A 22457-nucleotide genomic window follows, 5' to 3' on the forward strand; every position below is an offset into this window, starting at 1 on the left:
TTCATTTAGGGTGCATAGACGGCTGGCTTGCCCATCGGTTGCCCGGGAATAATACCTCTTACCTAACACAGTACGTAACTCATCACCCTTTATTCCCGTGGTCGGTTCACTAATTACGGATACAGTCGATGCCACGGGTCTTTCAGCGCCCTCCTTTCCTCTTCGGTGGCTAGGGATATCACTAGCGAGTCGACTACCGAAATGCCTCTCGAAGTCATACACACAGGAGCAGAAGGCTCGGATATTCCAACAGTACCCTCGCAGCTTCGATCGCCTCGGCTTACCCGGCGTTCAGATCGTTTCCCGGTCTCTATCCCCTCAAGCTCATCCGTTACTCGTCGATCTACTCGACAGAGACGGGTTCCCGATCGCTTCCGGCCGTAGGAGTAGATTTCAGATAAACGAGAGGTGGCTAATGAATACACGAGACCATTTTATTCGATATTACGGGATTCACCCGGGGCGATACGCACCATCGTTTCTAAGTAAAGACAAATAGTACCTTAACTCATTCCAATTCTGGGATGCATAAACATTGAACCCGTACATTTTTGCGGGGCAGGGCCGGTTTCTACCGCGACGACCGTTTGTGTAACAGCAACTTTCAACGCTTGATCACTGACGTCGTTGAACACCCGTACAACAGCCCATGCTCGGCTTTGATGGGTCAGCATCAATCTAGTTCCATAGGGTAGCAGCCATCTCTGCGGCTCCATTAATATTAAATAGGATGGATGCCTCAACCACTCCGCAACATTTCCCTCTACTCAGGGTTCCTGGCACCGCCAAATCAAAGCTATCCCCTCGCACTCGACACGCTCCTAAGATGGATTCCATTCAGCGTCAGCCATCTAGACCTCCTACTATGTGGTGTGACGGAACACCCGATTGGGACACTTTAAAAAAACCAACCTATCCATCTACACCGTCTTCCAGGCCCTAGTCCGACCTAGCGGCAACTACTTCTGCTCCGGCTTATCCTGAACTAGCGCAGCTGAAAGATCAAGACCAAGCTTGGAATATTCAGCCGGTTTTCCAAAACCTATGGCTAAAGTATAAGGCGATCGTGGTGATTTCCCAAGGACAGTCCGTCTTCTTGGCCCGGCACAGAAATAACAAAGTGGCTCTGGTCAATATCCACCTTCTGAAGCAGCAGTTTTCGTCTGTCAAGCCACTGTTAGAAACCAGGAGTCAATTTTCTTATCCCAGCTTTCTGGGTCTGCTGGGGTGCTACTGTTGGGAGGATCAGGTATTTTTGGTCTGGGAGTCAGTAGAGCTCTTAGTGAGTCAGATCCTCGCATCGAGGTGCACTATTACTGAGGGTGAGGTTGCCGCAATTGTTCGGCCGGTAAGTGCTAGTCTCAGCGCCCAATATGAGAAAGTGGTGCTCATGCCTGATAGGTCCTCGAAGGAATTCAATATCTGCGCGGTCGCGGAAGAGCCCTCGCCGCCTTAAGTGCCGACACCATATTGCTCACGGAGTCCGGCGGAGTCAGGATCGGTGAGTAGGGAAACTGAGCACACCTAGTGGGCCACATAAGCATAGTTTACTAACGGTGATCAATGTTGTAGTAGGAGTGGAGCACAGCTGCTAAATCGATGTAGCCGAGATAGACGCGGTAACTCTGAAGCTATTCGCTTTGGCTGAGGTTATAAAAAGGCTGATCATGAAGAATCCTCCACACTATCTATAGAGTGCCGAGGCCAAAGGTCTGCCTAAGGAGCTGAAAAGCTGCTGTTCACCGGAGGAGCTTTTACGCGTAAGTCTTGACCGCCTAGTTAACCCCACTATATACTGACCAATTAGAGCAAATTCTTCGAGCAATTGGGGGATGAGGGCGAACTGAAGATGCTGGTGAACGCGGCCAATAAGACTGCTTATCACAACCTCGAGTCATTCAAGCGTATATGAGCGCGTTATGTTGGGCAAGGTGTTGGCTTCCCGAATATATTGACAGGCAAGGAAGGTGATCGGGTATTGGCTCTTGTATGCGCCAGGTAAAACGACCAACATTGCTCGCCTTGCTTGACCTTTGAGCACCAGTACACGAAGAAAGCCTTTACTGTTCGGGCTAATTTCTGGTGTTGGTGTGGGTGGATGGAAACATCGGTAGTGTCCCGAGTGCATATTGGGTTGGCACTGCAACATATGCCACGGATTCAGGGATATATGAAGCCAAGGATATATCATGTATGTATATATATATATAACACGCTTGAATGTTTCACCTATGAACCTCATGTCACGGCCATCCACAGTGCAGACAAGCCCTTCGTGCCCACACTCTCACTTCAAAGTTATTAGAAATAAACATCGGCAAATTTACAGCTAAAAACGCGTCATTCGTATTGCCATAATCGCGGTGCCATTGAAGCAAAATGATATTTCCTATTACGGGGGTTCAACATTAGACCCACTCAAAAGTCCCATTGGCCGGAGCCCCAGCTTACGATAAGATAACGTAAACACGCGACACGGAAACATGAAAACACGCTGAAGCTTTGACTCTCCTTCGCAACTTTTTTCTGTAATCGCAAGGCCCACCAAATAGTCTAGATGTGAAAGGCCCCAATAACGTGTTCGCTGTCGTTCGCCTACAACATGACATTCATCAGCAAACAGATCTTATACGTACATGCATAACGCCCGCCAACCGCAATGTGAAAGAGGTCAAGACGAGCCATCGCGTATCGGAGCCGGCGTTTCTAGCACTGTGCTGTCTATGCCATCACCGGATTTCTCTTGTCTGTCTCCATACGAATCTGACATGCTCCTCTCCTGCGCCTGATGAACCTGTAACACCTGCATAGCTTTGGCAATCCCCCCTGTGACACGAACCAGCTCGTTTTCCAAGTGACTTGCTCGGGATGAATTGCACTCCAGCTCATCCTGAAGCCGACGGACTTTGGCTTGCATTTCGCGGTTTTCGCCGAGGGACTCCTCCAGATGGACGCGTGTGCGGTCAAGCTCGCCGCTCATGTCGTGGTTGGCGCATTCCAATTCGCGGATTTTTGCCGTGAATGATCCGCTTTCCTTTTCGCTGCATGCCGGTCGCGCCTTGCGTCTATCTTCAGCGCTGTATAGGCCCTCGGGGCGGCTTGATGGATAAAAATGCTCACCTCTTCTCTAGGCAGGTGGTCCCGTTCTGATTGGGCAGCCTGTAGCGTCTGCGGAGTAACCGCCTCAAGCGACCGGCCTATTTCTTCGCAAATGGACCGGTACAGGCCCACACTTCCACTGCCCAAGTTCGACTGCAATAGGCTCTTTTTGGATTCCGTTATCGACCAAGCGTATCCATCCCCGCCCGATGGCTGTAGACGGACTTGGCTGGGAGCGACGACAAGGTCAAGTCGGTCAACTGAGGCGCGTTAATTCGTCTCATCAGATGGAGGGAATATAGCCACCTACGTATATGGGCTGCCAATGCCTCACGGCACTGTTGTCTGAAGAACGCACGCTTCTCATTGCTGCTAAGGACCATGATTGCTTTTGGTCTGTCAAGCAAGCTGCAAGCCCCTCTATATATTCAGCCCATGCGTTAAAAATCTTATTCAAGGCGTTGAGGATTGAACGTTTGACGGAAATCATGTTGTCGTTCAAGCATAAACATCCCAGTGGGGCCCAGCCGGTAACCGAAGACCAAAAACGTTGAAAATCTTTGATAGGACCTTAAGTCTAAGTAATTGAGTATAGGGGGAGAGAGACAAGTCTGGAGACAGTACAATCAACTTTCTCGGCCGCCCAAGTATGGACCTGCCATCGACCACTAATTTCTCATTCTATCCCCTCTAGATCCACTAAATGAGGGACGAGACCTGTTGTCCAGGATTTTTAGACGCTGCACTTTCCAGTGATAGTAATGACAAGGAGGATGATAAATAGCCTGATTTCCTCTCCCACGTTGTTTTGGATAATGGCTAATATCTCTCGTCGGTCGACGCGCCGCTTGCGAGATACATCTGACAGCATGGCTTTGCTTGACCATTGCTTCAACATGCAACCGTCGCCAAAGACCAAGGCTGCCCACAGCCCAGAACCACCCTTGAAGCGGTCACAGACTACGATTCGACTGCGGCTTCAGCAGCGATGCTTGAGACCAGAGACGTGGTGGAAATCTCTCACGGCGTTTAGTCCCCTTAATGAGGGCTTAGAACAAAAGTTGCAACATGAGAGAGCCGTTGCCCAGGAGGAAGCTCGACAGGAGTGGATGCAACGTCTGCGGCCCAAACCTCACCGGCAATGCCCACCGGCAAAATGAGGGAAAGGATACAGAAGGGGCTAGCAGAGAGAAACTATGCCCCGAGAGGCCGAGCCTTCAATTATCAGAATTCAGAAATTGATTTAGTGACCTGAATAAACCGGGTTGTTGCAATACTTTATTCAAACGGCCATCAATCCAATACAAACACAGTAGAAAAATTCAACTTACATGTACCGTGTTGAGCTATGAACAGCCTTCACCTAAATGGCCTTCGTGTTCCTGGGATAACACCAGGTCAAACCTAAGGCTTTGCAAGCCCCTGGCATACATCTGCTACTACACCAACTAAAAAGCAAAAACAAAAAAAAGTCATTGCAAGACAAGGGTTCTGTGTAGAGATAACAGCCATTGCTTGGGCTCTATGATGAGTAATTGCGCTGAATTAGCTCTCCCCGGCCTTCTTGGAGTCGGTATTACTGCGCACTCTGTAATGCAGCACAGCAGCATGAATAGGGCCTAGGCTGCCCTTGCGCAGCTCAAAATTTGAAGTTTAAGGAGGACACAAAATCTTATTGGTAGCTGGAGGCGGTACTACATCAGAGGAAGGCAATGCATTTTTGAGGGCGCCAGCAAACACCGTTTACTCTTGACGTTACTAAGTTTCAACGAGTAGGTACTATAGGCATTCCTGAATGAATTTCACCAGTCCGTGTAACTCTGTTTTAGGTAGTTTGTTTTATGTAGTTCACATAAACGTATGCATCCGATACGAACGCGTTTTTTTTTAAAAGTGTAAATGTGCCAATTCTGGTTCCAAGAGCTGGTTTGGAAAATCGAGTTAGACCACGGATAATAGACGGACAGCTTCACCAGTTGGATGTCGATATCGACTATAGGCTCCGCGGACAGGACCACGAAAACTTGATTACTGCGGCTCGGAACAAGCTCGGACCTGGCAAACAATGGTGGATGGTGGATGTCTATGTAACAGAGAAAATCCGTGCGTAAAATGGCCAAACCCAGCTTTTCCCTAAGTTTCTCCACTTACTGTTTTAAGCCTAGCGAGGGGCTCTTACAAAAAGAGTTTGTTCGCTCACTCCAGGAATGGTTCCCGAATGATCACAGACCACCGGATGGGTTGATTTATCAACGAATACGATATTATGAAGGATACCTCGATAGTCCTATAAACAGGACCGCAGGAAACCATTGGTGGGCAGTTCTGGAAAGGGGTCCTGGAAGCAAAAAGGGCAAATATCTGCGAGCTTTTTTCAAGCACCCAACCTTACCCGAAGCCTTTGATGAACTGCTTCCTATAGCGGGTATCTGGGAGGGCATGCGGATCGATTTACTCCACAAGCTGGTGGCAATGCGGTGCGATGAGGTAAGATATTCTTGCTTTGAGGCAGATCTCGGTGCTTTAAGATCCATGGTTTACTGACAGAGTAAGAAAAAAGCCTCTTCTGTGCTATTTGAAGCACATCAAAAAAACCTTCTTTAGTCTGATGGGAGACAGGAATGATCTTTTGGCTCAATTGGATGGAGCGACCGTTAAATTATTAAAGTCTCAGGTGCCCAAGGTCTCTGTTCGGGACTTGAGATTTTTGCAAGAAAGAATGTCAAAGGAAGAGAGAGTTGTTCCCTAATATTGAAGATCCTTAGACGGACAGGCCCACAGCCCAGCACAATCAACACAACACTAAAGTGAGGCTAAGAAAAAAAGTCCATGATTCCTAGGGATGAAATTGTAGGCGCTTTTAGGTGATTTAACGTTGAGTCGCTCACAGATGAGGTGATCAGAACAAGAAATATGAGCCTGTCATTGCGGATTGAATATCTCCCCAAACCCTCAATTTAAGAGGGCTCTGACAGATTCAACAGTCAGCCAACGTTTCTTGATCGACTCAGCCTCACTTTTTCTCACCACGACTCTTACTCATCTCTCTCCCTGAGCATCCAAAACATCAGAAATGTCACTGCAAATAGTTGTGGTAGAAAGAAGACATGGGTTTCAATAGGCCTCAATTAAGAGAGGTGTCCCTCAATGCTTCCTACCAAGCTTGTAGGTGACTGAAGCCGTAAAGCCTATAAATACGTTCTCTACCCCGGGCAATTTGCTCTACGATCAATTCACTTGACTCTGCAAAGTCGCGCAGGCTTGTGTCTGAGGCACTTGGTAAGTTCTCCCCTTTGATCGAGTACTGGAATTCGTACTGTACTGACAAATATATAATACAACGTGGACCAGCAAGCCAGACAGTCCTTGTGAAAGATATTTTTCTCAGCAGATTAACTGTGCCAACCAGCCAGCTGACTAAAGAGACAAGACTTAGGCTGGCTGGTCCAAGTGGTGTCTATGCGAAGATGTCTCTCCGACACAGCAGCCGATTGAGCTGATCTACTGTACAGCCCCTGTGTGTATTCCCAAGGCAAAAGCGCGAATATCCACGTCGCAGGTATGTGAATCTTAGCCTGACCTGTCTGGAACTCTACTGATCCTGAAGACGATGCGATTTCAATAGAACCGAGGACATTTGACCACAATGCACCAGCGCAAGGGCCACAGCTCTTTGCCGTCTCTTCGTCCCTGGTCCACCAGAACATCTGAGTCATGAAAGGTATCTCCGACCTAAAGGTAATGAATGACAGTGAACCATTGACATCGCACCAGAGGGCCCCAAGGATGCAGCATCCCCGTTAGTGCTCTACACAAAGCCATGGCTTAAAAAATATTCCCAGCCCCGTCGCTTCAGACCACGCAGCATACCCTAGGTGAAGATTATGAATTAAAGGAGCGGGCCAATAACAGGTACGGACATCCGATTGTGAGCTTCGCTGCATAGAAGCTTGGGACGTCCATTCTTCCTGGCAATGTGAGTGATTTATCGCGTCCACTGTTGCGCTATATCATTTATTTGTACACAATTTTGTGCTCCAAAACACAACACCATCATTGATTCTTATGCCATTGTTCATAGGAACAGCCCATCGCCACCCGTGAAACATCCTTATGGGGAGTCCTGTCGCCGGATCGGAGATAAGTCCAAGGTGGCACTACGACGCGTGCTCCATCGCGTCTTCCGCCCTCGACCTTACCGCTTTCACCCCATGAACAGCGGGGAGTATGAACCTCTCGCCGTCCCCATCGCGAGGTCTTATCTCGTTACGACTGTACGAGTTCTCGTCACAAGTGGGTTCGTCACGCGCCTTTGGGTTTCAGAAGTTGCCCGGTGCACTCAGCGCACCTGCTTCGAAGCGACGGCCAGAGAGTTCGACGAACTGGATACAACATCATGTCAACATGGCATGAATGGTGACTGCATCGATGAAGACAATTGTAAGTGATCTCGTCGGTGATATGATCACGAAGCTAATTGATCGTCTCGTCTCAAGTTAATGTTCTGCGAATTTAATGAACAGGCAAGTCATGAAAACTCGTCCGAGTGGTTCAAGTCTTGCTGACTCGGATCGTACAACAGGACGCCCCTCATATCCCTTCACTCGAGTCGAATGCGAAGAGAGCAAGTGTCTTGTCTGCTCGAGCTTCCCTATACCGATGCGACCGCATGCTGTCTATCAATTCCACAGGACTACTGGTGGCATCGATGATGAGCCAATGTAAGGTTCAGATCGTCTACCTCGGCTCTACTCTCTCAGTCGACTCTGTGCATCAGGTCTTGTGCTGATGTGTCTACCTGATACAAACCCCAAGCTCCAACGGACTTATACCACTATGTGGAATCAGCACTTTCAATGGGACCGATGTTCCCCCTTTTCGCCGCCGAATTCCACCTCAATGAGACGCAGCTCAGTTTGCTAACCGGCGCGTGTGTATTGGCCCTTGGCTTTTCGAATTTTCTGATCGTCCCTTGCTCAAATATCTTCTGTCGCCGTCTGACAAGTCTCGTCTTTTGCCTGCTTGGCATCGTTTCTTGTATCTGGCAAGCCCTGGCTGGGTCATATAGCAGCATGCTTGCTGCACGCGTTGTGAATGGAATTGCCACGGCCACCAGTGAGACAATTCTAGTGCAGGTTGTTGCAGATATGCTCTTTCTCCATGAAAGAGGTCTCTGGACAGGTGTTTATTTGTGATTTTCGCCTACATGATTCTTCTTACACTATCTAACAATCTATCAGCATGGGCTATTTTCTCGGTCTATTTATTGGGCCTGTTATCTCCGAAAATATCGCGCAAAGGTTCGTTATTTGAAATCTACCTGCTTTGGTGACTGAGCCTAGAAAGCTAACCCACACATCACAGATATGGCTGGCGTAGCTTCTTCTGGCTTTCCCTCGCGTTGACTTGCTTCAACTTTATTACCCTTGTGATCTGCTTCCCCAAAACACGGTTCCGCAGAAGCAAAACAGCAGTGGAATTGCACCTGAGTGCGACTCAAAGCTCCGGTGAAGAAATAAAGCACAGCAACCACGAGGTTGCCTCCGAGCAGCTCGAAAACATCGAGCGGCCCACTGCTATTGTTGGCGCCGGCTGACCTTCAAAGTCGCAGTTCCACCTATAAAAAGCCCCGGAAAGGGAATGGAAAGCATTTCTCATACGGGATATAATCTCGCCGTTCCGCTTATTTCTGTTTCCGATCATCCTCTGGGCGGCTCTGAATGTCGCTGGTCCGGCAAACCTTCTCCTTTTCTGGAACCTCACCGAGTCTTCGGTTTTGAGCGCACCTCCATAAAACTTCTCGCCATCTAGTGTGGGATATGCCAACTTTGCGTTCGTCGTTGGGGGGTCTGATCGGCCTTGGTACCGCGGGACCATTTTCAGATCGGATTGCTGTCCGGGCCACACAGCGCAACAATAACATTCGAGAAGTTGAGATGCGCTTGCCAGCTCTAATCCCGTATCTCCTCCTTACAATCGTCGGAGTTGTGATTGGGTGGGCTACGATCGGCTGTGGGGCTGGCCTGTCATTTTGGTTATTGGGTATGGCTTGCGTGACAACTGCTCCCACTATTGCCATCGCCTATGCTGTCGACTGCTATAGGCCTGTCTCGGGGGAGATCATGATTGTTGCCACTGTGATCAAGAATACTTGTGGCTTTGTGATGAGTTATTGGGTTATGCCGATTATAGCTCGAAGAGGCTGTTTGCTGCCCACGATGGTTGAGTTTGCGTTGACGATTGGGCCGATGGTGTTAGGGCTTCCGATCTATCTCTATAGAAAGCGTTTGCGTAGGATGACGAGTCATTCGAGCGTACATTCGTATGCGGGTTGATCGTTTGAACCCTTCATTTATTGGCTGATAGCCTAATAATTTGAAGCCCCGGAGCTATAGTTCACAGGAGGATGTAGTATATGAGTACAATGTACACCTTTCAGTGCTTTCTTCAAAGTTAGATGAGCATCCTGCGTAATATCACGGCATTTGAGAACAAGAGGTCCAATCAATGTGGCTATCAAAACTTTTTGAATGTGATATCTGTCTGTGGTTAAATTGCTCGGGTCTTTGCTAGGCAACATGAGACTTTATCCACAGGCATAGAGAATCCTTATGGCGGCCAAGAGCCCCATCATCACTACGGCGCCCCGCGCTAATACGTATTGGATCCGAATATTATTCAACTCCAGTCAACACGGAATCACGGTTAAGCGGAGTGCGATCGCGGAGAATCGGACATTAAATCTCCGTCGCTCCATCGACCTGCCTTTTCGTACCTGTTGGGTGTCTTTGGAGGCCGCATGTTTCGGCCATGCTTCCTGGGAACTCACAAGAATGTCACCAACCTTCCCTTTCCATTCTCTTCCCTCTTTTCTTGTCTTCCCGAGTAACAACTTCAATACTGAATGATTTCAGGCCATCTAAATCTTCAGGGCGCAGTCTCTCCCAGCCTCTTCCCGTCCGTGGACGTTCTTTCGTCCGCGGACCAACACCTTCCCCGCTGTGGACCAGAAGATCGTGTGGAGGTCCTTCTCGTCCGTGGACTTCATGCCATAACATAAAAGAGATACTTTTACGGCCAAAAGATATCTATACCAGTCCACAGAACACAATTTTCCACGATGACTACCACCCAGAATATCAAGTCTCGGTTTCCGGATCTGAACTTTGTCAAGCCTATTCCCGTCCATGGACACCCGAGATACAAACCATTCAATGTCAAATTTGACCCAAAGCGCATTGTCCTGCCAAAAGGCCATACCAAAGAAGAAGGGCGGAAGCAAATGCTGGTCGACTCCGTCCTTGACCGCGACACGGCGATCCCTTTGCGAGACGGAGTTCATGTGTACGCCGACATCTACCGCCCAGCTTCTTCGGGTGAAGCCACAGTCCCCGCAGTGATTTGCTGGAGCCCCTATGGCAAGTCTAGCATTAGCATCGATATTGCTTGGCACCGCTCCGGGGTTCCCAAAGACTGGACATCCGGATACGAGACATTCGAAGGCTTGGACCCAGCAGACTGGTGCAAACGGGGTTATGCTGTCGTCAATGTTGACGCCCGCGGTGCTCAATTCTCCGAAGGATCATTCTTTTTCTGGGGTGACCAAGAAGCGGAGGATATATACGACACCATCGACTACTTGTCAAAGCAACCATGGTGCAATGGCTCTGTCTGCATGGGCGGCAATTCATACCTGGCAAAAGCCCAAGTCAGCTACGCCTCCAGACAATCTCACCCGGCTTTGAAGGCACTGGCTCCATGGGAAGGTTTCACGGATATTTACCGCCAGCTTCTTCGCCGCGGCGGGTTTGCGATGCATAACACCTTCGTGTCGAAATACCAATGGGGTGTTGCCGGCAACCATGAAGTGGAAGACATGACCCAAATGGTGAAAACCCATCCGCTTTTCGACGAATACTGGGCCGGCAAGTATGATGAGGTTGAGAAGATCAATGTCCCGATGTACCTGTTGGGGTCTTTTTCCAACCCGTTCCACATCTACGGGTCCTTCGACACCTATCGCCGCGCTGGTTCAACGAAGAAGTGGATGCGTGTTCATGCTACCTTCGAATGGTATGAAATGTATGAACGCAACTCGAACGATGATCTGCAGCGCTTCTATGATCGTTATTGCAAAGGAATCATGAATGGCTGGGAAACGGATACGCCTTCTTTGCGCTTGTCTCTTCATGGATTCGGATCTGTTCCCAACATCGTGGAAAGACCAGAAACCGAGTTTCCACTTCGCCGACAACGGTTGCAAAGTTATTATCTCGATGCGGCCACCAGGTCACTCAATCTGACTCCCCGGGACTCCGAGGCTTCCATTTACCACGACGCACACGGTCTTGCGGCTCCCACTTCGGTAAGTTACCACCCAGTTGTTTACATATTTGATTTCTTTCTGGTTTGGTAAACTGACAACCACGACCAGGATTTCGTTCTGAAATTCGATGACTACACTGAAATCGCTGGATATACCAAGGTCCGCCTCTGGATGTCCTGCAAACAAAGGGATGATATGGATGTTGTTGTCCAACTCCGTAAGATTGATGAATCTGGTAATATGCTAGAGGGCGTCAACTTCCCGTGCCCGGTACCAGCAAGCGCGATCCCGGATGCTGAGACTTCTAAGCTCTACGGTCCTCAGGGATTCCTCAGAGCGTCTTCCTCTGTCTCCCGTGATCAGGCACGATCAAGCTCGGACGGGCAGGAGGTCTTTTATCGACACGATCGCGAGGAAAAGATCACCCCGGGAGCTATTGTGCCATTGGATATTACCCTGTGGCCCACAGGTATGGTTTTCGCAGCTGGTGAAGGACTTCTGCTTCGTGTCGGAGGTCACTTTTTGAGTGCGCCTTCGGCTGCAGCGATGAAGCCTGTGGAATCTGAAGATGAAAATGTGGGCCAACACTACATCCACACAGGAGGTGAGCATGATTCGTGCCTTGTACTTCCGGTAATTGCCGGAAGCAGACCGTAAGCCGAAATTCTGCTATGGAGTCGGTCAAAGCCTTATTACAAATATGAACTTCTTCGGCATTCCTACCGAGGGAACAATATAAATCCTACCATTCATTAAATAGACTTCGAGACTGATATATTAAAACAATGTATACGTTCCACCACAAGCTGCCGTGGACAGTTCTCAGTAAGTCCTGTCACAAATGGCCCCTTTCGCCCGCTCGTTCCAAGTCAAACAAATGGCTTCACTTATCATAGAGGCGGTCATCGTCTTTTGTTGAGACTCCCACAATACGATCTAGCCACCCATTGCGGATGGGCACGCAATCGGTAAACAATGTACCCTGGCATTATCTCCCGCCCGGGGTAGATGCCAACTCAGCCGGTGGCGGTAAAGGCTCATGTGGCGCCGATTTAGTCTCCTGCGAGTGGCTATTTGATGCCTGCATTGAGCTTCCTGTCACCTCTCCCGATGATTCATTCTGTCGCCGCCGGTAAAAGAAAAATCCTAACGCAGCGAAGAACGCCAGGCCACAGAGGCTCACACCAACACCGATTCCCGCTTTTGCGCCAACGGATAGTCCGCCTGTATCGAAAGATGTAGCCTTCGAGCTTGTTGTGGAAGTAGTAGTCGGCGTAGATGAGGATGTCGATGTGGATGAGGTCTTCAACGACTTAGCTAGGATGTTGAAACCCTTTCCTAGTGGCACAAAGCTAAAACTGTACTCCTTGGTCTTTGATAGGGCTTTGTCATCAATGCTGACGGTCCAATCGAATGATCCATCAATCGCGATATTTCTTCCAGCTATTTCAAAAAGCTGTTAGTACCATCCATGACTTTATGACCGGAGATCGCGTACAAGCAAGAGTAGCTGAGTATGTCGCGTAATCGGGATTCCATGCTAGGAATATAGTGTGGCCATTGTCGCGTTGTCCATGAGGATACTCGTGTAGTTGACGTTCCAACCAGCCCATTGGATGTGGATTGGATCGCCGACGTACCAGTTGAAGTTGGCATCGACTTGTCCATCATGGATGATCCAGCGGTGTCTGTCGAGCACTCTCCGTGCTTTGAGATGCCTGGAATAACGAGATAAGTAGCAACCAGACCCACAACAGGTTGGCCATGAAGCCTAGCAGAACTCTAAATGAATGATCGTGTGTCAAAGTCAAGAACACAAAGAACCCAGGTAAGAACCGTGGGACGAGATCCCTAGGATGTTTGCTCTGGGGAGGTGAGAACAGCAAGCAACCCCTCAAGAAACAACCCCTGCACAAATCGCTCTGAAACCCGCGCAAACAACCTGAGATTGACAGAAATTGAAGAGGGATCACTTCAAAAATGGATTCTTTCATGGACTCTCGTGGAGCAGCCCCGGCTCTCTTCTATACGAAAAATGGCGAATCTTCTTCTCCAAAAGCGTGGTACTACCCCGGTTATTTCGGTCGGCGAAAATTGGGCTACAAATTTTGTGAAATAACATCCTCTTCTCTCCTCTCGATTCTCGAAACGGTATGGCTACGAGCGTGCGAAATGCGAAGACCCGAAAATCATCGGGGAGTGGTTTAATCTCGATTAAAAAACCATATTTTAATTTAGAATCGACCCCGATAATATTGATAACTTTGAAAAGACCGGTTTCGCGGTAGGATTAACGGTAACCGCGAGAGTTATTACGAGGAGTGAATGCTACGGTCGCCGATCGGTTTTATAACCCGGAAATCGAGAGTGGGTGACTATTATCGAGTGTACGAATGCTTCCGGGTGGGTGCTTCCACCGTGTGTGATTTTTAAAGGCAAAGTCTTTATTAAATCCTGGTTCTATGGCCTTCCGGATGATTGGCGATTTGAGCTTGATCCGAGCGGTTGGACCTCCGATGAAATTGGACTTCGATGGCTCGAAAAGCTCTTTATTCCCTCCACTTCTTCGTGTACGAAGGGGAGGTATCGACTTTTAATACTTAACGGCCACGGAAGTCTTTCAACCCCGAAATTTGACGAAATTTGAGAAAAAAATAGAGTCATACCAATCTGTATGTCTCCGCATTTATCCTATCTTTCATAGCCTCTTAATATGGGTTGTTTTGTAGTCTTAAAACGGTTATATAGTTAAGAGGTTGAATCAAAAATGCGGGACGGAATCAACTATATCGATAAACTTCACTTCCTCGAAGCATACCAAAAAGCACGAACTAAAGCTTTTAAATCGGAAAAGATTCAAAATAGCTCGGGCGATATCATTGAATATATGATGTTCTTCTAATCGCACTAAATTTGCTCGTAATGTGATATCCTCATCCGACCGCCCGTTTGTCAAATGTGCGCGGACTGGGGAACTACTTTTTCGTCCGCGGACAGAATCACGACCGTGCCGAAGCGTGCCGACCACGACCTCAGAACTCGTCCGCAAAAGAAACTATTTAAATGAAGATGAGATCCCCTCCTCAGTTCTTTCAAAGTTATCATTTTCCCATCAAAACGCAGAGTCGAGCTTCAAAATCAACTTCTTTCAATTTTTTCTGACTCAACAACATGGCTTCTACTCCCTTCGCCATCGACGTCCTGAAAGGCCCTCTCAGCAAACGTGAAACTAAGGACCTTGAGGCAGGATTTGCACGTCGATCAATGATGCTGGTTCGTCGCCTGCTAGGCGAGGACCGCCTGATCGAGCTTCTTCGTGACGAAACGGCGGCCAGTACCGAATGGTGGAAAAAAGTGTGTTCCAACTCGAACGGAAAGTGGACACCAGCTCGTATAGCCCTTTCTGTACGAGGCGTCCTTTCACAGGAATTTGTTCAATGGTTCCTTCCCGCACAAGGTGGCATGCTTCCCGAGCCAGAGAAGCTTGCCGCCCACCCCGAGCATTGGGTTGTTCGCCCTTCCAAGGAGTCTAAATCAATGGCAGTGTTGGAGACACTGGGCGAGAGGCCAACTTTGTTTACGCTGGCTTTCGATGTGCAAGCTGCCGAATTTGTTCAGGATGAGCCGACTTTCACTACCAAGATGACTGCTCGAGGCTATCTTGAAGATGGTTCTCAAATTATAGAGCTATATCACCAGTTCAGGGACCATGCGGATGGCCAAGGATTCGACGTTGATTTGGCGATATATTTCCCGGTGGGAGCGGGGGAAAGCGTTGTTGAGTGCCATCGTCAGCATTTGCTTGTTGAGTTCAGCAACTGGTCCAAGCAAGCCTTTGAGGCGAAGGCAGCGCGATGAATGCCTTCTTGTTCGTGCATTGACGCTCGATCACAGAACCCTGTTCCAAGGTTTTGAATGACATTGATTACTCCAACCTTTTGTACTCAATAGATTATAAATCATGATCACGGCTTTCCAAGGTTGTTATATTCAGTGCATGGTGGTCTACTTGGTAAATAGTATGCTAATTATTTCAATGAAAAGGTATATACCTGAGGTTCCAGTTTTGTCCAACCTTGGAATCACATATTCTGCAGATCAATGGAAGGCTCTAGAGACATGTAGGAATCGGGGTTTAGTTGAAATATCTGTTCGCCTGCGTTGCAAAGTCCGAGAGCTGACATGAAATCCGAAGACCAATCATCCTCGGATTGAGAAGTCTGCTCATTGCGTTTGACTTGCATTTTACCGAGAAGCGGAGCATGAAATGCTATTTGGCATACATCAAAGCCGTTTTCGCCAAGCAGATCATCGAGGGAGCGAAGCGTGGTAAAACCATTATAAGCAATACAGGATCCAGAGGGACAGTCAGACTTGTCTTGGAGAAGCTGGATGACTTGTCCCACCTCGTTTTTGATCTTGATTTTGTCGATACCGACTTCCAAAGAGCACTGGGAAAACATATGAGATATGAGAAGAAGAGTGACTGCAGCAGAGAACGCCTGTATGTCCAAAATTTCGGAAAGGAAGAGACCAGGTGGAAGCGTTCGTCTCAGCAACTGGTATCGCTGCACCATCGATTCGCAGGCGGCGACACAAGCCAAACAATTAAACAAGTTTTCGCCGTCTGGGCCCTGTCGCAAACTGAGAGGCAGATGGATTCTCATGGCGACATAATAATGCAAGAACTGCACTATGTGGTCAGGTTGAACATTGTTCGCACCATGCACACCCCCTGACCACCAAGCTTCTGGGGTTTGGGAGGCCAGTGCTTTCAGCTCCCTAGAAAGCTCCAAAGCAAATGCGTAGCTCTCCGTTCCGGGTACATTCGATTTGCGGATTAGATCCAGATCTTGGATCTTGTTGGCTATGTCTGTCAACCGAAAGAGATACAATCGGGTTTGCACGATGCCATTGATAGATAGGGACTGGTTTGTCAGTTGTTCATGACGGCCAGTAATTGGAGAAATGTTGAGAATCATCCCCAAAAGTCTGTCTGCGGCACATATTAGATCCCATAGCCGCAATTTGCCGATGTAACCTTCATCAGCAGCCTCGGTAGCGGAACCCATTTGGATTACTTGAACCAGGTTGTGAAGTCCCATCAGCTCTGCGATCGCAATAGCCCGTCGCAATTTTAACCATGCTTTATGGATGTTTCCTCGGCCCATTTCCCTAACATTGGTCAGCTAATACGATGGGCAAAGTCGGGGAAGTCGAATTCTCACAGCCTGATAAACTGCATCAACAGCGAAAGCCCCTCTATCGATCCCGTCAAAGTATCGTAGGCCAAAACTTTATTTTCCACTGTTGTGGATATGGCTTTCGAAAGTGAACTATGTCGCTGTCGGTTTTTGAGCCGAATCTCCATTCTCACATTTTCTTGTGGCAGTTGCTCGGTTATCATAGCAACGGTTACCATCCAAGAAGCTAGCTTGATGGGATCAACATTGGGACTATGCATCTCTTCATAACCCGCAACGACTTCCTCTCCACAAGTGGTGCCGCATGGTAGCGGAAAAAATGACTGTAGCATGCTAAGCCATTCGGAAGCTGAATCGCTGGTTTTGAGTATTTCGTCTTTCGAAGGAATCAACACCTGTAGCGATTTTCTTGCGACAGCGAGTGGATGGGCAGTGCTAGTGATACCATGACCTTGTCTGACCCGGCTTTCCGAGGGGCCTTCGATACTGAGCCAGTCATTCTGAAACAGCAAACGCAGATGAAACGGTTGCTCGGCAATCGACTGCTCGGAAACGGAGATCCCAGGGCCATTATCTTCGAATGGTTGCTCGAGACTCATATCACCGTTCTGCGTGGCTTGGACATTGAGTTTCTCTTGCATCTGACGAACAGTCTCGGCCAAACTTAAGACTTTCGATTCAAGTTGAGCGACTCGTTGTTTGGAAGATAATCTTTGGGTTCTTGTTGAGCCTGAAGTATGTGTTTGTGCAATACATTCCAAACCCTGTTCTTCGCACCGACGACATGTTTGTGCATTCTCAAAGCTTGGAATACACCGGATCTTTCGCCGTCTGCCTAATTCTGTTAGACTGACGACAAAGGAGATAACAAGAGAAAGAGAATTGTAGTCACTCACATTCTGTGCAGCTTTTGGTCCCTTTTCTGATTGTTCGAGCTTCCCCGGGCATAGCTTTTTTCCACTTCAATGATTCTTCCAGTGCCTCTCAGAGGGGAAAAGGGTTCGGCGTCGTCGTACACAAAGCGGGGTTATACGAAAGTGGAGAAATGACCAAAGGATTTTGGCGAGCTTTCACAGATAATCAATGTATAACGAAAACCATCAATAAACTAATCAAAAGGAGGTTTCACGAAAATCACAGACACCCTGAACCTCCCTCGGCGTTCGGGCTTCCGCGTCTCCGAAGTCTTCGCTTCATATCCGCGTTTCAGCCCGCCCCTCGGCCTTCACTTGTGTCGATCGTGTCCGCTGTTTTGGCTTTTGTGCGCTCATTGGAGCTAGAGATATAATTTGTGAAGCCCAGTCATTCTCCATGTCTGATTTACATTTACTCATGGAGGATTCACATTGCGACTAATGTGTATCTGTACATGCCTCCCTCGTGTTTGAAAGAACACGGGAACCCAAAATTATTTTCATGTCAGCGATCTCCTGTCAAGAATCAAATAGGGAACAACGACAAAATCATGCTAAAATGCGCACACGAGAGAAGGAAGAACAAAACAGAGGAGAGAGAACAAATGTTAGAGGGTCAGGTGACCTCTAGCGTTGATGATCGTTGATGGTCGTTGACGTGGTGGGTGTTGATGTGTGTTGATGTGTGTTGTGGTATATGACCGGGCGGTGAAGGTGAGTGGTGGTCATCGTCTCACGGACGCAGCGCGAGCCCTTTCTCGCCATCTCATCCACATGACAGATGTATCAATTTCATGGTTTCAATTCGCGTCATTTCTTGTCCCCAGCTTATCACTCAGTCAAGTTGGCATACGGCCTCCAATTCGATTGAGCTGGTCGAATGCAAACACCGGATTCACCTCCATTGGTTCACTACAATCAGGCAATACGCTCAAGATTAGACCTACCAGGTGTAGAAGCATTTGATGAGGAGCCGCTCGAAATATAATTTGTTGTCTCAGCTAAACATCGTGATGCGATAGACTGTTCCTTGCATAGTCAAATTTATCGCTTCAGGCGGCTTGCAAATCACTCAATCCTACTCTCCAGTAGAATGCCTACATCCTAGAATGGTCGCGATAGTCAAAGTGGATTCGCAACAAAGACAACCAAGTTACAGAGGACTTTGGCACAAGAATATCTGATCGGCTCCTTCCAGATATAGGATGTTGAGATTCATGAAACTAACTAACGTGTTTCACTACCGAGCTGCGCACCCAACCTAACCTATTAATCTCAAATGCATATATCTCAACCAAAACTCCATTAAATCAAGTACACTGAAATCATCATCTATCTGGACATGCATCCCTTCTATGACCCTGGTTTTTACATAGCCCGCACGTTGGTAATGCTCTCGTTCGTGGTTGTAAAGGTGGCGAAGGCCTTCTTCGTAGGGAGCCGGGGGGGTTGGTGTTCGAAGCCGAATATTTAGCTTTGAAATCACTTGATCAGGTGAAGACGGTACTAAACCGGTAGCCCTAAAGCTGCTTTTAATAGTATCCGTTTTAAAAGCTTCAATTCGAGCCTCTAGGTATGCTTCGAGGAAATCAAGTTTATCAATATGATTTATTCCAACCCGTATTGTTGATTCAACCAGCCGGCCGTACGCACGTTTTAACACCGCAAAACAGCCGATATCGAGAGGTTGTAAAAGGTGAGAGGAGTGCGGAGGCATACAGATTGATCGAAATCGTGGAGAAAGCTAAGACAGACAATAGGAGGCGGACATGGCAATTCCCCCTGTCCCAGCACTTTTCACGAAACCTCGGACCGCGATAGCCAATCCGTATCCTGATACCATCAATATCCCAAAGTTTGCTCAGGATGGCACGAGTGATTATGAGGCAGAATTGGTTGTGGTGATTGGAAAGTTAGCTCGGGACATTACCGCCGAACAGGCGCTTAGATATATCCTTGGGTTTACTGCCGCCAACGACGTTTCAGCGCGGGACACACAGATGAAAACCCCAATGCCTTGCTTTTCAAAGGGCATGGACTCTAGCTGTCCTTTGGGTAAGTGCAAAGATGCTTTGATGGCAAGGAAAATCATAAGAAACAAACCCTGACCTCTCTATCTACTAGGCCCTGTTTTGGTCTCCCCGGCCATTATTCCAGATCCCCAGGACTTGCAAATCGGCGCAATCTACAATGGCAAAAAGCTTCAGGACGGTAATACAAGTGACATGATCTTCGGAGTGTGCGAACTCGTCGCATATCTGTCCCAAGGGACTACACTAGAACCTGGAACAATTATCCTAACTGGAACCCCGCCGGGGATTGGAAACTTCCGGTCCCCCAGAATATTCCTTGGGGATGGGGATGATATTTGAGTCCATATTGAAAAGATTGGGACACTTGTCAACAAGGTTCGCTACGAATAGTTGTGGGATTCAATAATGTGTTTTCATGTAAATCTGGAATCTATTCATAGTTTCATGGGCCATTGCTCGGGTTTCGTGTAGATTTCCAGAATACCAAAGTCTATGAAAAGAGTGATCTAGCCGAATAACAACTTCATCAAAGGAGGCATCAAATAAAAAGATTGAAGAGAAATTCCGAACACATATCATCTGAAAGTAGGCAAATAATCCATGTCCAAGCCAGATTTATAGAAACCACAGTATATACTCTCCCTAGTCTGTCTTGAAGTTCAATTCTCCACCCCAAGCCCTCAACTGTTTACCACGGAATTGCAAAAAAATGAAAACGGGAAATATGACTGCACATATAGCTGCTTGAGTCCCAAATGCCGCCGCCGCACCCACACGAGTAACCCATTCAACCTGGAAATAACTGATAGTAAATCCCCCCAGCGGTGCGGGAGAAGTTGATCCACATTCCAACTTCACCACTGGCCTCCGGGTAGCAATTCAGCACATACATATTCACGCTAGCGGAGTTGATAATCACCCCAAATGTGTGGAACCCCCAGCCCAGTGCGAGTAGCATGTAGTGGTAATGGTATTGGAATGCGAAGCCAACTAACACCAAACCCGAGAGCATAAACGGCATGGCGAGCCACACGATTATGAGCCGTGATTCGGGGTCAAATCGGCCTTCGTTTCGTCGCATGGAGAACTTGGCCAGAGCGTCATGAAGCCAGTGGCCTAGGGCATATGCCAAGATGGATGCGACGACGGGAGAAAAATACATAAAACCCGATTTAGCCATATCAGTATTTTCTTCCTGACCCAGGGCTTGCATCAGAGGGAAAAAATCGGAGCCTTCGGACGTACCTATCTGCTTAGGCCCAAAATTGTACAGGGGAACAAGAAAGATGGGAATTGTCGCGTTGATGGCAACGAGCCATGCAAAGATGCAGATGTAGTAGAGATTCGTTAGTAAAATAACTGGTTTCTTCAGTACCGCGAAAGACCGTGAAATAGCTTGGTATAATGTGTTCCTTTGTGAGAGTGATTGCCACTGTTCAACTCCCACTAGCCGCAGCCACCGAGACCGAGGGGTCGGCTGCTCTGATAGTGGAATTTGTCGGTCGTAATATGTTTCCTCGCCGAAGAAGATAATCCCTACGAGAGCGAGGCCTGTCACAATCGTATAGATCCAAAATGGCCACCGCCATGATACACTGATGGTCATGAAAGATGCGATAAGAAGGCTGAGAAAAGGCGAAAGGAGCACACATGACTGCCAAAGATTGATCTTGCGCCTGAAATTGATTATTGGTTGAGTGGGATGCTTTTGGAAGATAATAATCGGCTTGGCTTACGCTTGCTCATGAAGGAAAAACAGGTCCTTGATAAACATTAAGCCGCCCTGTAAAACTCAAGTATATCAGCCACGTATTCCCTTTGAATTGAATTGGTCTATCAGGGACCTACTCCTTGAGCAACACCTGGGAAGAACCCGTTCAAGACTCGTGGTATGAAAAACCCCGTAAATTCACTAGAGCCCGCTTGACCAGCAGCTGTTGCGAAAGAGACAACTATGAACCAGAAAAGCACCGGTAGTCGACCGCAGATATTGACATTGCATCACTACTCGAGCAGCAAGCTCGAATACCCCGGATTTCCCCATAGTGTTCACACAGCGGGTCCCGAACAGATCGGGTTAGTCAAAGCTTGGAGGGCTCAATACCATTGACCACAAATAAAAAGCCCTTGAAGGATGACTATCATTGGCTCTGTGCTGGTCGCGGTAGCTCGTATCCGGCCAGTTGACTGCTTCATGTGCTCGGCCTTTTGAAGGGATATTATCCATGCATTTGAGCAATTGCCATAGCACAGAAGGATAGAGTTTCAATTCCCGGCGGGGTTCCAGTCAGCATTATGGAAGCCATTACATAGCAACAACCGAAATCCAGATATAGTGTAATGGGATAGGTGGTATATTTAAGGTATGGCAAGTAATGACGAACCTCACAGGAGGGGAGATCTCTGATAGATAACTTCGGGAGAGACAGAGAGAAGACCTATCTAGCAAGGAAGCAGGTCCTGATAAACGTAATTAACCACCCAGCTGGACAAACCCCCGAGCTGGACACTCAAAAACACTATAGTAAATGGGATATATATTTCTGGCTCACAGCAACGTAATTTTCAATACCATAATATTGTAGATATTAGATTTATTCGAAACTGATATCTAGTTTTAATAAGGCTTATCAACAGTTACCTACAGGAGATTAAATAAAATTAAAGAGTGGTTATTGAGATATATGTGTAGAAAATGTCTCCTTTGCTATGGTGTTTTTGGGTGTCCAGCTCGGGGGTTTGTCCAGCTCGGTGGTGAATTACGTAAACCGGGAGAAGCAAGCGTCAGACAGCCACCATGTTACGGAATAAGCCAGGTGGTGGTAAAGATGATCCATATTACTATGGCATAGCTACGTAAGATAACTACCCTGCTTAGTAA

General features: G+C 47.8%; 10 protein-coding genes across 10 annotated transcripts; 6 read left to right on the forward strand and 4 right to left on the reverse strand.

Moving 5' to 3' along the window:
• Positions 1-734: 734 nt before the first annotated feature.
• N7517_008097 (uncharacterized protein) lies at positions 735-1912 on the forward strand (the record flags this gene model as incomplete). The annotated part of the gene is made up of 6 exons (XM_056725827.1): positions 735-870; positions 954-1348; positions 1402-1501; positions 1606-1649; positions 1695-1760; positions 1808-1912. 6 exons carry the CDS (start codon positions 735-737, stop codon positions 1910-1912), a joined length of 846 nt encoding a protein of 281 aa, XP_056576678.1.
• Positions 1913-2671: 759 nt separating this feature from the next.
• Positions 2672-3482, reverse strand: N7517_008098 (uncharacterized protein; the record flags this gene model as incomplete). Its single annotated transcript, XM_056725828.1, has 3 exons — positions 2672-3088; positions 3121-3359; positions 3410-3482. The coding sequence occupies 3 exons, from the start codon at positions 3480-3482 to the stop codon at positions 2672-2674; spliced, it is 729 nt and encodes a 242-aa protein (XP_056576679.1).
• Positions 3483-3914: 432 nt separating this feature from the next.
• N7517_008099 (uncharacterized protein) lies at positions 3915-4259 on the forward strand (the record flags this gene model as incomplete). The annotated part of the gene is made up of 1 exon (XM_056725829.1): positions 3915-4259. The coding sequence occupies one exon, from the start codon at positions 3915-3917 to the stop codon at positions 4257-4259; it is 345 nt and encodes a 114-aa protein (XP_056576680.1).
• A 3051-nt stretch (positions 4260-7310) lies between these two features.
• N7517_008100 (uncharacterized protein) lies at positions 7311-8695 on the forward strand (the record flags this gene model as incomplete). The annotated part of the gene is made up of 4 exons (XM_056725830.1): positions 7311-7539; positions 7915-8290; positions 8340-8399; positions 8464-8695. 4 exons carry the CDS (start codon positions 7311-7313, stop codon positions 8693-8695), a joined length of 897 nt encoding a protein of 298 aa, XP_056576681.1.
• Positions 8696-10219: 1524 nt separating this feature from the next.
• On the forward strand, positions 10220-12082 carry N7517_008101 (uncharacterized protein; the record flags this gene model as incomplete). The annotated part of the gene is made up of 2 exons (XM_056725831.1): positions 10220-11464; positions 11534-12082. The coding sequence occupies 2 exons, from the start codon at positions 10220-10222 to the stop codon at positions 12080-12082; spliced, it is 1794 nt and encodes a 597-aa protein (XP_056576682.1).
• Positions 12083-12413: 331 nt separating this feature from the next.
• On the reverse strand, positions 12414-13038 carry N7517_008102 (uncharacterized protein; the record flags this gene model as incomplete). The annotated part of the gene is made up of 2 exons (XM_056725832.1): positions 12414-12868; positions 12924-13038. 2 exons carry the CDS (start codon positions 13036-13038, stop codon positions 12414-12416), a joined length of 570 nt encoding a protein of 189 aa, XP_056576683.1.
• Positions 13039-14596: 1558 nt separating this feature from the next.
• N7517_008103 (uncharacterized protein) lies at positions 14597-15283 on the forward strand (the record flags this gene model as incomplete). The annotated part of the gene is made up of 1 exon (XM_056725833.1): positions 14597-15283. One exon carries the CDS (start codon positions 14597-14599, stop codon positions 15281-15283), a length of 687 nt encoding a protein of 228 aa, XP_056576684.1.
• Positions 15284-15507: 224 nt separating this feature from the next.
• N7517_008104 (fungal specific transcription factor domain-containing protein) lies at positions 15508-17270 on the reverse strand (the record flags this gene model as incomplete). The annotated part of the gene is made up of 2 exons (XM_056725834.1): positions 15508-16600; positions 16654-17270. 2 exons carry the CDS (start codon positions 17268-17270, stop codon positions 15508-15510), a joined length of 1710 nt encoding a protein of 569 aa, XP_056576685.1.
• Positions 17271-19312: 2042 nt separating this feature from the next.
• N7517_008105 (fumarylacetoacetate hydrolase family protein) lies at positions 19313-19915 on the forward strand (the record flags this gene model as incomplete). The annotated part of the gene is made up of 2 exons (XM_056725835.1): positions 19313-19598; positions 19668-19915. 2 exons carry the CDS (start codon positions 19313-19315, stop codon positions 19913-19915), a joined length of 534 nt encoding a protein of 177 aa, XP_056576686.1.
• Positions 19916-20363: 448 nt separating this feature from the next.
• On the reverse strand, positions 20364-21182 carry N7517_008106 (uncharacterized protein; the record flags this gene model as incomplete). Its single annotated transcript, XM_056725836.1, has 1 exon — positions 20364-21182. One exon carries the CDS (start codon positions 21180-21182, stop codon positions 20364-20366), a length of 819 nt encoding a protein of 272 aa, XP_056576687.1.
• Between the last annotated feature and the right edge of the window lie 1275 nt (positions 21183-22457).

The sequence above is a fragment of the Penicillium concentricum genome (assembly GCF_028827145.1).
Source record: "Penicillium concentricum strain IBT 3081 chromosome Unknown utg000003l_segment0_segment0, whole genome shotgun sequence".
Taxonomy (NCBI): domain Eukaryota; kingdom Fungi; phylum Ascomycota; class Eurotiomycetes; order Eurotiales; family Aspergillaceae; genus Penicillium; species Penicillium concentricum.